The sequence below is a fragment of the Anas acuta genome, chromosome 5 (assembly GCF_963932015.1).
Source record: "Anas acuta chromosome 5, bAnaAcu1.1, whole genome shotgun sequence".
In the NCBI taxonomy this organism is placed as follows: domain Eukaryota; kingdom Metazoa; phylum Chordata; class Aves; order Anseriformes; family Anatidae; genus Anas; species Anas acuta.
Window position 1 is genome coordinate 22,874,898 of NC_088983.1, and position 15,980 is coordinate 22,890,877.

Below are 15,980 nucleotides of genomic sequence, written 5' to 3' on the forward strand. Positions count from 1 at the left end.
GTAGCTTCCCGGACTACACCTCCCAGCTGCGCGCTGCGGCGCATGCGCAGCAGCGCCCTCCCCCCCACCTCCCCCCCGCTTCCGCGGCCTGGCTGTGGAGAAGACGGCGGCGGCGGCAAGATGGCGCTCACCAGGTGCGTCCTGTGAGCCCCTCACAGGCCCCTCACGGGCCCCGCTGCCGCCCCCCGGCCTCCCTGCGGCTCCCCGGGCACCGCGGGGGGCTGCGGCCGGCGTTGGGGCCGCGCTCGGGGGCAGCTCTGCAGGGCCGCGGCCCCCCCCATAGGCCCCGGGCCTGCTGAGGGGGCCGGGCCACGGGGCGCTGAGGGGGGCCTGGGGGGGGGGGTTGGGGAGGGGGTGCGGGGGTCTCGCCGCCGCTTGTGACCTCCGCGGGAACGGGGAGCTGCGGGGCCGGGGGTGACGGGAGCCACGGGGTTTTTCCCTGTTGTTTTTTTTTTCTTACCGAGGGCTGGGGGCTTTGTTGCGAGCTGCCGCCTCGCCTGCGCGCCTCAGCAGCGCGGCTCCGCTGGGCTGGGCTGAAGGGCCGGCCTCCCGGGGGCTGAGCGCGGCCTGAAAATACGCGAGCAAGGGCTGCGGGGTCGGCGTGAGCTGGAAAATAGGAAGTTGGGGAAGTGAATTTTGGCTGCTCCACTTCGGCCGGGAGGTGTCTAAGGTTGGGGGGGAGGCTGTTGACAGGTCTGTTTGTGGGCGTTTGCCGTGAGAGCCGGGGAGGGAGAGTCGGCTGGACAGTTTTATTTTCTTGTTCGCTGCTGGTGGAAAGAGTACACAGAGGTGTGTGCCATTCGTGTTAGAGAATGGCCGTTGTCACACACCAGCTGAAGCAAGATGGAATATGGGTGGATTTAACATCAGATCCTACAGGAGTCCTCCAGAATGCTGAGAAAGTGCGAGCTGCTTTTGCAGCATTCCAAAAAACCTCTCTAGTTTGTGAGAGCACTGCATAAGTTTCATAAGTTGTTTCTAAGTAAGTCTGTGTAGACCTATGGTAGAGAAGATTTAATAATTTAAACACATTTAAATTTGTAGCAGAAACTGAACCTGTAGGTTCAGTTTCACTGTGGAAAATTCTGAGAATTAACTTTGTGTCTCTCTTTTTTTTTTTTTTTGGTGGCTGCCTATGGATGTACAGTTTTCTACCAGCTCCAACCCAGCTGTCTCAAGACCAGCTAGAACTAGAAGAAAGAGCAAGAGCTCAGAGATCTAGGCAGACTGCTCTAGTCTCATCACGAAGGGAACCTCCCCCGTATGGTTACCGGAAAGGATGGATACCACGCGTGCTAGAGGTAGATATTTAAACCGACACTGTAGCAATATGTATGTATTGTTGAGAAAAAGAAATATCTTTTCTAGAGGAAAAGTAAACTCTGAGCATCACAAATGTAATGCAGAGAACTGTGCACAGCCTTACCACGTGCAGAATTCCCATCCAGCCTGATGGATGTATTATTGGGTTGGGGGAAGTTGTTGTAATTAACTGAGTTACTTTAAAAGTTTGATGACAAACAGCCTGTTTTAAGGTTTCTTCTCTTCAGAGGTTGTTTTATGGAAATAGGTCTATGGTACTTTTGGTTTATGGTCCGAGAATGCAGTGATGCTCTGTGAAGGTTATCCATATCGTCCCTCCATCGTTAGTTGTTTAATACACACACAGATCATAGCTGGAATAAGTGAACAGGTGGATAGCCAAGAACAGAATGCTGTGCGGTTCTGTGTGTATTGTGTTCTTAGGGTAGCAAAAGGTAACTGCTAGTAGGGGATTGGGAGGGAGAAATTCATGTTAGAGTTGGGAGAAAACTTATAAATTTGTCAGGTATTCATTGTTTAAGTATGTTACCAGCAAAATGCTTCTGGATGGTGTTTGGTGTATTTAGCTATAATCCGTGTCACTTCAATGTAATCTCAACCAGAATTGTTAAAAGCTAGAATGGCAAATACAGCTGTATGGTTCCAATTCCAAAGGATTTTGGTACAGTTTTTCCACTGTGAGCCACAAATTGCAGAATTTGAAATGGTATTAGACATAATATCCGAGACCTACTGTGGTGAGTCAGAGGCCAGTACTCTTGGGACAAGGCATGCTCTTCAGGTTTTGATACAATATTTCTTGTATGATCCTGGGTTGTTTCAAAGTGCTTCCATTGCCTGAGTTTTTAACAGCTTTACTCTCATATTTATGAGTTAGTCCCATTGTCTTAAAGATTCATGCAGCACCTTGGTGATCCATTAGTGGTAGATAAGGTGACTTCAAACAGTCATTCCTCTGGTTGTCTGATAGTTTTATGGGGTTTCCACATTTAATAAAGCATGTGGTATTAAAATTTATACTTTCACTTAAGTTCCCACCTACAGTTTTCATTACTCATGTTAATATTTTCATGCTTATTCTTTCAGAAGTTAGCAAAAACACTTCAGAAGTCAGGTCAAACAGTTTCCAGCATCACCGGGCCACAAAATGATAGACATCTCAAAAGGCTGTTAGGGACTTCCCTTTCTGCCTCATAAACAAATGCAAATTCTTCAGTAGTAGTTGTTTATGAAATACAACCTTTATCCAATGGTCCTAGAATGCCATCATTGAAAAACAGTATCTGTTCTTAGTAGATCCGGTTACGTAAAAAACTCTGAGGAAGGACTGACTTCTGTTCTGGCTGGTACTGGAGCATTGATTCTGTAACTGCTTGTTGAATGTCGGATATCCAGTGGTAGAAGTTAAATACTTGAAGCTGTATGTCAGGGAGCACTTGAAGCTAGCACAAGCATGTTCTGCTTTGGAAGGAAGCCTTCTGTCCAATTCCTCCAGCCTCAGTCCACACTGTTTGTTGCAGTGGTGTTAATTGTTTGGTCCCCTGGTGAATATGGAGGGGGATCTATCTAAGACAACCATTCCTTTCCCTTGGTCTGGTTTGCTATCAGGCAAAAGCAATGCCATCGCAACAGGGAGTGGGGAGATGCTGCTGCTTTAAGCAAGTGCTTCCTTTGAAGAACTGCTTTTGAACCCATAGCCTGAAGTCGGTCTAGCAGTAGTACCAATTCCATGCAAGTCTTCAGTGTTACTGAGTCAGGGTGGTCTGTTTGAGGAGGTCTTTATTTTACCTGTGTTCCTCAGAGGCTTTTAGAGCAACAGGTTGAACAAGACGAGAAATAAACTGTTAAGAATACTGGGCTATTGGGTGCTTGCCCAGTTCTCAATGTATTCGCATGTCAAAATAAGGAAATAGATAGCTGGCATCCGTGCCATTGTACAGCCATGAGCTGCAGGCTTGAAAGGAATGGAAAGCTTTTTAAATTTCTTCACTTCATTATGGTGCGATAACTAAAATTACAATAGTAGTAATTTTATGATGAAAATCTCTACTGGTTATTTTTTTTTTTACTTCCAGCATTGCTTTATTACAGCAGATAAGTTCTTGGAGTTCTAATTAATAACTTGCATGTGAATTGTTCACGTACTGTCTGTCATATTGTAGTGCCTGCATGTTCGAGTCAGTGATATAGGCTATTTCTCTGTGCAAGAAATAATTCAAGATACTTCTCTGCAAGATGTCTATGCATTTTAATGTCTCTTCTTTTAACAAGTGAAGTTCTGTAGTCAATTGCTCTCTTACAAGCTAATATTGTAAATTTGCTAGAGCATTTATGTTTCATTTTGTTAAAATCAATCCACTGTTTTGTTCCTTTCCCACCAGTGCAAATGTTATGCTATGTGTTTGTCTTTCAGTCATTCACAACTTTTTCTTTTGTGTAGGATTTTGGAGATGGCGGTGCTTTCCCAGAAATTCATGTGGCCCAATATCCACTGGATATGGGCCGAAAGAAGAAAATGTCCAATGCGTTGGCTGTTCAGGTGGATGCAGAAGGAAAAATAAAATACGATGCAATTGCTCGACAAGGACAGTCAAAGGACAAGGTAATATTTTTTTTCAAATGTGTAGATTGGGATGTATACCTGGAGGAGCTATATGTACAGTTGCCAAAATTGCAGAAAGCTGATGTCTGTAGGATTTCAAATTTTAACTGTATCTCAGTTGAGTAACAAAAGTGTTACATCTTGTCTATTCTCATCCTGTTTATCCTAGAAGACTGCAACACCTTTCAAAAACAAGTGAGTTCAAATCAATTACACTCCATGCTGTCATACAGATAGAAAGTAGCCTGACAAAATGTAAACAATACAGTGGTAACATTGTTATTGTGGGGACTTTCATTGTATTTTTACCAGACTTTAGTGTCTGGAATTATTTGTAAAGAGGATGATGCTAAAATACTAAATACATTTATAGAGTTCTGTGATGCTAAATACTTGATAATAATTAGACGTTTGACTTATCCCAAAATGGAAAAAAAAAATTGTTTGGAGCAGCAGAGATAAGAAGTAACAATCATGTTGGTTTTTTTTTTGTTTTTTTTTTGGTGGATGCTTTAGGGCAAATAAGGGAGAAAAGAAAAAAGCATAGTTAAACCCCCCAGTTTTTACAACTTTGTCAAAATACATCTTCACCTATACGATCAGATTCAATTTTCACATAGTAAACCTGTTTGGATTTGAATACCAGGATCTAAGTATATTTGAAAAAGAACTAGAAGTGATGATAAACTTCAGCACAGAATGACTGATCTTCTGCTGTGCTTTACTGGTTCAGAATTTGGAAACTACTGTGAAGAACATACTCTTTGTATGCATATAGGCATATTCTCATTTTGTGGCCATACTGAGCAGTACGGCAGAGCTGAGTAGCGTTTCCATAACTGAGCTCTGTTAGCGGCTGGACTGGAATTATAGTTTCCTAACTTCCTTCGCTCAGCTCTTTCTTCTGGATCAGTTGAATTCTGATTGCATCCAGGTGAATGTAGATGCTAAGATTAAAGACAAAATTTTGTGATTTCAGGGAGAGTAAAACTGTGGGAAAATCAGGTGTTTGAAACACTTTCACTAGAAGACCTGCTATTAGTAAATATGCCATAGGGAGCAGTTCTTCAGTGAGTATTGAGCTGAATACTGAGAAATATTTTCTGTAAGATAGAGGTTTTGATAGTACAGTGTCAATAGGATTACATAGAAAAGTTTTATTATCCTGAGAGTAGCAGTCATAATTCAAATATTTCTTCAATCTTAATACTCAGAGTTAAGAGAAACAGATACTTAGTAGCCTGTAAGAAATAAGATGGAATTTCTGACACTGTTCTGTGAGCTGCTTGTTTGGTCTGAGTTAAGAAGCAGACTTTGCTTTTGCTACAGTTTATGGATTTTTTTGAAGTTGAATTTAGTGTTCTGCCTTCTTGTAGCGGCAGCAGTTCCATCATCAGGCCCTGCATCTAGGTGGCTTGTCAGCAATTTCTGCTGTTGTACTGGTTCATCTCTCTCGCATCTGTTCCCTTAGATATTTAAAAAATAGTTGCTTCAGAGAATTTTCCTTTAAAAATGCTGACATAATTGAGATAGTCTGACAAGCCTTCTGTTTGGGGCTGGCAGAAAGTCTGCTAGATGTGAAAGACGGGATAATGTTGATAGATCTGGATGCATGACCTTATGGATCTGGGGATGCAGTTCCATGTGGTTATCCAGAGGAAGGACTTCCAGCACTACGGCTAGCTCTTGTGCTGCTGTGAATTCTGCCAATACTTCCTGTACTTGCATGACTGGAAGACAGGCTAAAATAAGGCTTGGGGAATCAATAATTGACATACAATGGTGAAACTAATGCCCTGTCTGCTTAATAGGAGAAAAAAAAAAAAGGATATGTAATTGCTTGCTACATTTTTATTAGGACAGAAAAGAGAGTGAAATTAAGGAATGGAATTATTAGGTCCATTACTTGTTTCCTGGCAAAAGTGGTTTTTCTATGCAGGAGATAGATTTTTTCTTTCAGGTCCAAGGCTGTGGCTTAGACATGAATGGAGAAAAAAGGACCACAAATCTTGTCTACGGTTTTCTCTCAAGATTGTGAATTCAGTTGAAACATTCATAAGGGAATAGTTCCAATGCTGAAGGAACTCCTATCACAGCAAGGGGACAGGTTAAGACAACATGAATAGAACTAAAATAATTTCTGAAGTACTTGTTACTCATAACTTATTCACCTTCCTCACAGAGTTTGATTTGAGAGCTTGTTGCCTGTTTTGTTTCTGTGGTATGCTTGTCAGGCTTCCAAACAGCGTTGTAACGACTTCTGAGGTGTTACATGCCTCATACGGAGGAATCAGAGGAAGACACTCGTTCTGCAAGGCTTAATAGTAGCTTCTTGACTTACATGTAAGATTGATGAGTGCTGTACAGAGCTCTTCTGGATATATAGAATAAAATGTATTGAGAGCAGGGATTTAAATGTTAAATGAAGAACGTTCTGTCAAGACACTTGCCTCTATCAGATATCTTGTGGGAACTCTGAATGCAATTGATGACTAAATCCTACCATGAGATAGTTAGGTAAGATTGTTCTTTTTCTGCTGTTACGATGGCATGTAGATTTCTAATTGCTGCCTGTTAAGGCTGCCTCATCCAGAAAAAGAATTGTCTGTCTGTACCAAAAATTAAGCGTTTCATTTGTGGCTAGGAGATTCTGCTTTTTAGGCCAATGCTTCCATTTAAATTCCCTACATGAAAAATGGTAGGGAATGAGCATATTACAATATCAAACGGACACAGTTTTCTCTTGATCCTGGATCAATAAAATGTCTGTATTTTCATGTTAAAATGGTGTAAATGTCTAGAAAAACATCACAGTGCAACAACATCTTTCATTTGCCTGTCTGTATCACCTCAGAAAAAGGACTCCAGTTAGGACATGCAAGTGTGTCGGGTTTTGAGGAAGACAAAATATTTGGTGGTTTCAGGCAAATTTCATACATGTTATTGATATCTTCCACATTACTGCAGCTTTCCACTGGCATGCGTTATTTTGGGGTTTAACTAGTTCACGTAACTCATTTGTACCTCAGTATGCTGTCGTTTTGAGTGAACCTCTTCGATTTTTTTTTTCCTATTATGTCTTCTGGGATAATCTTTGGGTAGCGAGACATCTGGATTTAGAATTAGAGGACCACTGCTCTGCAGTTGTCCTTCATTCAGCCTTTAAGATGCTGCGATATTGTTTATAGTATTAGAAAGGATTAAAATTTTAGGAGTGAAAGATGAGAAGCAGTAAATGGCTCATGTGTCAAATTAATACTGAGGCTAAAGGTCTGTTTCATAGTTGGACATGCACTTTATTATAAAGTTGAAATAATAGCTATAATAACTTTTAACTTTTTGAATTAAGACTCTCTGATGTTATTTGTTGGATTAATGTGAGACATTAGTGCAGTATATTAGCACTTTTCCCTCTGTAATTATCTAATAACATTCTTTCCATACATTGTAAATTGGGACTTAGAAGCTGGTGACAGCTAGGTGCGTGTTCCATGAAGACTGAACTGCCTGTATAAGGGGAAGTGTCGAGAAAAGATTTCTTGAGCATTTTTCTCCAAGAACATAGCAAATGTAATGAAATGAAAAATTCTAGATACTGAAAAAGACATATATGAAAATCTTAAGAAATCCTTGAAAACAGAAATATAAACTTGAGTTTTCTGTTTGTTTTGGAGCCTGAAGAAGCAGCATAGGAAAGGGAAGTGGGAAACTGTATCTAATTCCCATTCTGAAAGTGATTTATGTATTTGTATTTCATCAGATTGTTGTTTGCTGTTGTTTTTTTGCAAATATCCCATCTGTAAATCGGACTGAAGAGTACATTCTTATTCTGTGGAAGTCATTGAGCAATGTGTAATTGTATACAATAAATACATTACAGTTAATTGTTGCATACTGTTGTATACAATTTAATTAATACCCAGAACTTAATCAAGGCCTGAAATATTCCTTTGAAATACGTCAATTTATTTGTGTTCTCCAGCACTAATAAAATATGTTGTCTTTCAGATTATTTACAGCAAATACACGGATCTTGTCCCAAAAGAGGTCATGAATGTGGATGATCCTGAACTGCAAAGACCAGATGAGGAGACAATTAGAGAGGTATCGTAGGCACTGATGTGCCTGGTTATTAGAGGTACATTGTATGTCTTGCATATTTGATGAGGTGCATACTGTGGTATTTTTGCCTTCAGATAACAGAGAAGACAAGAGCAGCCTTGGAGAAATCAGTCTCACAGAAAATTGCAGCAGCCATGCCAGTTCGAGCAGCTGACAAATTAGCTCCTGCACAGTACATCCGGTACGTATTGCTGGTGCATGTGTATGACATTACATATAAAATCAGAACGTTCCTTTAATTTATGAGAACAGAAATTCCTCTTAAATTCTTTTCTTCTGTAAGTAGGATGAAACTAGTTTGTGTATTTTGAATTAACCTGCTGATGACAACACAGTTTGAAGTGTGCTGAAGTATGTCAACGTGTCATGAGTTGTGGCACTTAAGGAGGCTTATTGCTTTAACAACAAAAATACAGATTTGTCAGGGAGGACTATGGGTGATGCTGCCCTAATAATAATAATAATAATAAATAAAAATAATAATAAAAATATGGAATTATTAGGAAGCTGGTCCTTGCTTATAATGACTTCCTGAATCTGGGTTGAGGCAGGAGAGCATGGCCCTGGGAAGATGCGTTCTGTCTAGTGTAGTTGATTATCTGCATGTAGTCCAGTGCAGTTACCAGCTCCTGGCATTTACAGTGGAAGAGTCTTTAACTGGTGTGGATAAAATTAAAATGCCACTAGAGCAGTAAATTGAATAAAATCTGAGGTGGGAAGGGAATACCCCACTGGCTGCCTGCAGAGAGTTGAAGCGCTTTGTTTTATCCAGGTACACACCATCGCAGCAAGGTGTTGCCTTCAACTCTGGAGCAAAACAGAGAGTTATTCGGATGGTGGAAATGCAGAAGGATCCTATGGAGCCTCCAAGATTCAAGTAAGTAGTCACAACTTCTTCATAAAAAAAAAAAGATTCTGAAGTATATTCCCGTACAACATGCTCATAGCAATTTTTTTGTTACTTGTTCAGAATTAACAAGAAGATTCCACGTGGACCACCTTCTCCTCCAGCGCCTGTAATGCATTCTCCCAGTAGAAAGGTATGAAATACCGTAGCTGTTCTAATTTTTAACTTGTAGGTGGATTCCCAAATTCTGCTTTGATCCAGTTCATTTCTGTGCACCTTCTCTTCCCTGTCCTTTTAGTATGATGTTAAGTGATAGATTGGTGCCCAACAAAGACTATTTTTTCATTCGGATGGTTCCAAAACTACCTCTTTTCTTATGTAACTTGTCAAAGCTTGAGTAAGTTTCCTGTGTATTTTATACAAGTCTTTATTGCTGGGGTTCTCTGTGGTGTGAATGAGTAGACAAACTTTAGCCTTGGTATACCCATGCTACTCATAAACAAGACATAAGGCTTTTCTTGTGTTGTGAAGGATTATCTTCTCTCTGAGAGATGAGTGTAGTGGTTCTTCAGTTTTTTACAAGTTGAACTGCCATTAAGTTTTCAAGTGTTAACAAGCTGGCTGTAAGTTCTGGTCTGTGATGACAGTTCAAGAGGGTGGCTGAATAGCTATGTTGTAACTTTCTTTAGTGTTATCAAAGGTACAGTGCAGAAATGAACATTGCCTTGCTGCTAAGAAGAGTTGTTTTCTTGTAGCAGTGTCCTGAAACTTGTACTCCAAATGATGTCAATAGTTTTATAGCTGCCTTTAAGAAAGAAAACAGTATGTCCTTTTGCTATAAATCTAAAGATGACTTTGCTTTCTCTCCTCTATCAGATGACTGTGAAAGAGCAACAAGAGTGGAAAATTCCTCCGTGCATTTCAAACTGGAAAAATGCAAAGGTAATTAAGTTGTCATAAAATCACCTTTCTAATGCTGCACCTTAGTGGGGGACATCTCTGAATGATGTACAGCCTGAATAATACTGGTTTTAAATCCTGAGAGTGACACAAACTGGCTTCTTCCAGCGTGCAGAACATGCAATTGTACAGCTCAGTTTTTTTCTCTCTGGCATATTAGAGTTGTCAAATTGACAACAGTATAGAGCAGAGAGAATATATTACTTCATGGCTGAGATTATACATTTTGAGAGGAAAAAAATGACATTAGTTAAAATCCCTATAATAGTGCACTATGTGGAGCCTGAAACCAAAGTCTTTGGAGCTCACAAAGTAAGCCCGTCTACACTGAAAAAGGGAAAGGTAGTTTTTAGAGAACCCAGCATGTTTCTTTTTAGTGTTGCAGTCAGTCTCTGGAAAGTTACCCTTTTGGTGTTCTTGCATTAATTTATCCTCATTAGTGGTTAGCTTAGCTATTTTTACTTCTTGTTTGAGTAGGTATGTCCTATACCTTCATTTTTCTTCAGTAGCTAAGTTTCTGTTCAGAGAGAAGCAGAATTTATAATATCCTGCAATGACCAGTCTAATTGTTCTCAAATATAACAAGCTGTTGTTGTGAGGAGGCCTCTCTGAATGGAGGAAGGAAAAGCTGCCTGTTTTGATGTTATTTTTCTACCCAAACACAGCTGTATAACTGGGACTGACACTAATTAGTAGATCGAATTTTAGGTTACAGATGCTAATACCAAAGCAAAAAATGTGTAGAGCTCTCTAAAGAATCTTAAAATATCTTCTATAAATACTTCCAGTTTTCAGCTTCTAAAGGCAAAGCTGGCATTTAGTGTCTTTTGCTTTTGATAACAGCTTTGTCCCTTACTTTCTCATTTTTGAATCATCTGACTTCTTCGTAGGTATGAAAACAGTTTGGGGAAAGTTTTAAGCACAAACAGTAAAACCGTGTGGACTAAGAAAGCTAATACCTGTAGTTCTTAACACAAAGAAAAAGTGGAGCTTATTAATCAAAAACTCATTCTCATTTTTATGAAGATGCAACTTGAAGGGAAAATATGATCTAGATTTGAGATAGGGTGGAATTGGAGGGAAGCTTAATACTGCCTGGTATGAATCTGGAGTACATGTAAAAGAGGTTTATTTCAGCCTATTTATGAATGGCCAAGTTCTGTGTTTTGTGTTGTGTTTTTTCCTTACACAATGAATCTAATAGTTTGCTATTAAAAATGTCAATGTCTGTGATTAACTGCCTATCTGTTTCCACTTTAGGGTTACACAATTCCATTAGACAAGCGTCTGGCTGCAGATGGCAGAGGATTGCAGACCGTTCATATTAATGAAAACTTTGCCAAGCTCGCTGAGGCTCTCTATATAGCTGACAGAAAGGTCAGGTGGTTGTTGAAACTGTTCTCTTTCATGCGGTTTTAACCTTCATTATATGTTTATTTCCTTGAGAAAATCAACTGGGAATAGTCTATAGCATTCTGGTCTGTCCTGCTTCTGGGCTTCCATAAGGTTTTGTCCCTATTATCTTTGAGTCGGTGGCTCAGTGTGGGGTTAAATTATTGGATGTTGTGTCTATTTCTTCTCAGCTTGAAGGGCTGTGGTTATCTGGCTTTGAACTTTAACTTTATAGCTCAGCTCCTTCCCTGTTTACTGTGCAGTTCTAGGACAGATGATCTGCTTGCATCCCAGGTGTTAGCTTTCTGTCATTTTAACTAGGGGTCTTATATGTACAGGCTCGTGAGGCTGTAGAGATGCGTGCCCAGGTGGAGAGGAAAATGGCTCAGAAAGAAAAGGAGAAACATGAGGAAAAGCTCCGAGAAATGGCCCAAAAAGCAAGGGAGAGAAGAGCTGGGATCAAAACCCATGTTGAAAAAGGTATGTTTCTTTGTTACTAAGAAACTACAGTGTTGTTTGTTTGTTTTTAACGCTTTTTGAAGTGCATGTTTGCAGATATAACCTGAGAATTTATAATACTTAAATGTCAACATTAACCATGACATCTCTTCTTATGTCTTCACTTCGACAGTCAGTGTGTTTGGTTACTTAGTGGGGGTCTGTTTTGGTGGGATCTGAGTTTAATACACTGCTGTGAGGTTGAGTGTATACAGGTTTAGGACTTTGAGAAATTCATAATTGCAACTGGATTGGTACGTGTAATGGCTTTCGTGGACTGCTATAATTGATAATTTTTCAGAAAACAATTGTTCTGACTTCATCTGTGAGAACTAAACCATCTTTAAGTTTTCAAAGATAGTAAATAATAATTTGTTTCTCATATTATTATACCTGGTCTTATAGAGCTATAGTAATGTTGACCACTAGGCCCAAAATCTAAAAACCTAAGTCATAACCACTGTGATAAATTACATTTCAAAGATCAAGGTGTTGAATTTACAGAGCAGTTCTCTTACTTTGCTAAAAGGTGGAGGATATGGTCATACAGTAGCAAATACTGCAGCTGGGGTGGACTAACCTCTTTCCAATAGTGCAGGCAGGGGGACTGGCAGGCTGGAGAGCAGCTCTGCTGAAAACCACCTGGGAGTGCTGAACATAAGCCAGCAGTGTGCCCTGGCACTAGCAATATTGCAAGGGGCATACTAAGCTGCATCAGCAGGAATGTAGGTATGAGATTAAGGAAAGGAGTAGTTTCCCTTTGCTGATCATCTGTTAGACTGCATCTGGAATGTGGTACAAGATGGACATTGATAAACTGGAGTGAGTTTAGTGGAGGGTCACCAAAATGGTCAGGTGGCTGGAGCAGCTCCATAGTAAGATGCTGAGAGGATTGAAGCTTGTTCTGCCTGGGGGTACCTGAGGGAAGCCTTCTTACAAGGAGATCAACAACTATCCCGTGGAAGAATGAGATAGTAGGCAAAATTTGAAGTGGGATGTTCCAGCTGTGTATCAGGACAAGAGTTTTCACCAAAAGAACAACAACCAGTGGAAAGAGTTGTCCAGAGAGGTAGTCTCTGGCCTTGGAGGGTTTACAGACCAAAGTAGACAGAGCTCAGAGCAATCTGGTTTGATTTCAGCATTGATCCTGCTTTGAGCAGGAGGCTGAAATAGACGCTCCTTCCAATCCAAGTGATTTAGTGATACTGGGTCACAGAAGGTTCTTCCAAGTGCTTAGATGCCTGTGGTTGAACAATATTTTTATACTGACATGTAATAGAAATAAGTGTATGATACAATCGCCTGTGGGTTTTCAGGATATTCATGTATAGATGGATGGACAAGTATTCTAAGGCATTTTAAGTTGGGAAAATATAGTTGTTGGATATGCCTGCTTGGGGTCTCTTGTCAAGGACAGTTAACTGCTTGTGGTGTGAGAAAGTTTTCCATGTGATGTTTATTTAAAATGTAACATTTTAAACAGTGCTAAGGGCCACTTCTCTTTTGGAAATCAATACTAAATTCATCACTGTGCCAATATTTGTGCCATAGTTAATTCAGACTTCAGTAGTTGTGTATAATGAGCAATTTTGCATTTGTTCAGAGGATGGAGAAGCTAGAGAAAGGGATGAAATAAGACATGACCGGCGCAAAGAGAGGCAGCATGACAGGAATCTCTCCAGGGCAGCCCCTGACAAAAGGTGAGTCACAGTGATACATCCTGTATTTTCAATGAGATCTGACCAGCATCAGTGGCTTTATTCCTTGAAGCTGATTGTTGGAAGTGAGCTTAGATTTATGAATGTAAGTTCAAGCATCTTGTTTCTCTCAGCCAGTAAGATCTCTGAGTCTAAATGGTTTCTGTATGCTTAAAATCTCTAATATATTAAAATTAGATTGCACAGCCTTTCTAGAATATAATGAACACTGTTTCATGAAAAAAATAAATAAGACATATTAGACCAAGTCAGCTTGATATAAAGTGCAGACAGTGGAAAGTAAATTTAAATGTTAATTCCAGCTGAACATAACTTTACAAATGTTTCCTTTTCTAGGAGACAAATTTTAAATGTTACCTAGTAAAGAACAGTAATGGCTAACATACGGTATCTGGGGCAAATTGTTAGCAGCTCATACAAAATTGGCTTGCAGTTGAGTGTATCAACAAGTATGGTTTATCTGACTCAATCTTTATTAAAATTTTAAATTCAGGTCAAAGCTGCAGAGAAATGAAAACAGAGATATCAGTGAAGTTATTGCCTTAGGGGTACCCAACCCTAGGCCATCCAATGAAGTCCAATATGACCAGAGGCTGTTCAACCAGACCAAGGTAAAAATACCTTTTCACAGCTGTGTAGTTTTCTATGAGAACACACCAACAGTTCATCCTGCCCTAGAGAGCATGGCTAGAGTCCTAAAGGGACCTTGTTTTTACAGATGGTGTGGATGAGCTCTGAAAGACATCTCTACATAACTAGTAGCAAACTACTGATCTTCCTTATCCATAGCTGATGCCACAAAAATGAGATATTCAAAATGTATAACTGGATGAAAGTGGATTGGGTTTGTGGGGAGAAAGTGTATGTGGGGGTTGTTTTTGCCCTCAAGTTGCAGCGACTTCATTTTCTTTGTATAAATGCACTGATTGAATAGGGGAAATGTGCTCTGAAAGAGAAGCAAGTAAATACTTGCCATTCCCATTACTGCTTCTGTGAAAAACCCTTCTGAAGATATAAATAGTGAACGGCAACATTTGTTGTCCCTGAACTTTGTACTATTGAGAGATGAAAAAGTAGATTAGGCTTTAAAAAGTCCCTCAATAGTCCTGCAGTGTGTCAATCATTCTTTTTCACGTCTCCAATGAAAGACTTGCAGGCAGAAAGGGAAGCTGACGAATCAAAACTGAACAAGCAGGCAGTTCTACTTCCATGGTTTACATAAACTTGTGCAATTTGGATCAGTCAGCTTAAATTGTGTTTTCCAGAAATCCTGAAAAACATGCGTTTCTGTGTGGTTGTACTTGGCCATTATAGACAGCTGTACTTGCAGGGCACACTGACATGATCCATTATTCTGAAATATGAATGGCCAGCAATCCTTCCCGTTGCTTTGTGACAGAGTAGAAGTGGCGCTAAGTGAGGCTGGTAATCATTGTGTCATGTTGTCTGGTCTTAATCCCAGAGCCAAAACTACTCATACCCTAATGAAGTGCTTGAACCCGCTGGAAATCAGCAGTAAATCACACAACAGCATCTTTTTGTATCTGTCTGACAGCATGCCTGTATCTTGATGTTAAAATTAATTTAGCAGGTTTTGGACTCATTTGTGTTATACAGCTGTACATCTTTCTTCTTCACAGGGTATGGACAGCGGCTTTGCTGGAGGGGAGGATGAAATTTATAATGTTTATGACCAGCCTTGGAGAAGTGGAAAAGATATGGCCCAAAACATCTACAGACCAAGTAAAAATGTGGATAAGGACATGTATGGTGATGATCTAGAGGCTCGAATAAAGACAAATAGGTAAGGGGGGAAAAAATACAAAATATTCTTAATTAGGGTTCTGAAGTTAAAAGCAACTGAGTATCATCTCTTCTGCCCTCCCAGGTTTGTTCCCGACAAAGAGTTCTCTAACTCGGATCGTAACACCAGAGGGAGAGGCAGAGATGGACCAGTTCAATTTGAGGAAGATCCCTTTGGTTTGGACAAATTTCTGGAAGAAGCCAAGCAACATGGTGGTTCGAAACGGCCTTCTGATAGCAGCCGCCCTAAAGAACACGAGCATGAGAGCAAAAAGCGGAGGAAGGAGTAAATGCCTCTGTTCCCTGAGTAGCAAAGAAATGGACTACTTGCTTGGACTTCCTTCAAAAGGCATTTTTAATATCACGGAGGTGTGTAGGGGGATGGCAGTACGTAAAGCAGTTCAGAACTCTTGTGCCAGGTGGAGATGCATGTACACCTTAGTTCTTCGACATAGGACAGCTACCCAGGGAGAGCGGAAGAATGGAGACCACTTTGAAACATTTCACAGGGGAACTGTTCTGTAGCAAGTGATCTGACTTTGCTAATTCCCTGTTGCCCAGCATCTCAGGGTAAGAATGTAGCCCCTTCCTCCAGCTTTAGTTTTTGTAAGTAGCTGAAGCTTTTATTTCATCTGTTAAAAAGCTCTCCTGCTGTATATAATTACTGTCTCATGCTATAATGATTCGGTGTTTCTTTAGTGTGGTTCTATACTTT

At 40.2% G+C, this 15,980-nt stretch overlaps 2 protein-coding genes across 2 annotated transcripts in view; one reads left to right on the forward strand and one right to left on the reverse strand.

Annotated features, from left to right (window-relative positions):
- Window positions 1–598, reverse strand: part of ADCK1 (aarF domain containing kinase 1) — an 84,335-nt gene extending 83,737 nt beyond the window's left edge. Inside the window, exon 1 of the mRNA XM_068683078.1 lies at window positions 461–598. The gene's annotated coding sequence lies outside the window, so the exon portion shown is untranslated. The remainder of the gene's footprint in view (window positions 1–460) is intronic.
- Window positions 2–15,697, forward strand: SNW1 (SNW domain containing 1). The gene is made up of 14 exons (XM_068683074.1): window positions 2–134; window positions 1,148–1,301; window positions 3,764–3,925; window positions 7,934–8,029; window positions 8,122–8,228; window positions 8,820–8,924; window positions 9,018–9,087; window positions 9,771–9,836; window positions 11,115–11,231; window positions 11,585–11,726; window positions 13,348–13,444; window positions 13,956–14,073; window positions 15,103–15,266; window positions 15,351–15,697. Exons 1-14 carry the CDS (start codon window positions 43–45, stop codon window positions 15,553–15,555), a joined length of 1,695 nt encoding a protein of 564 aa, XP_068539175.1. The 5' UTR covers window positions 2–42; the 3' UTR covers window positions 15,556–15,697.
- Window positions 15,698–15,980: the final 283 nt, after the last annotated feature.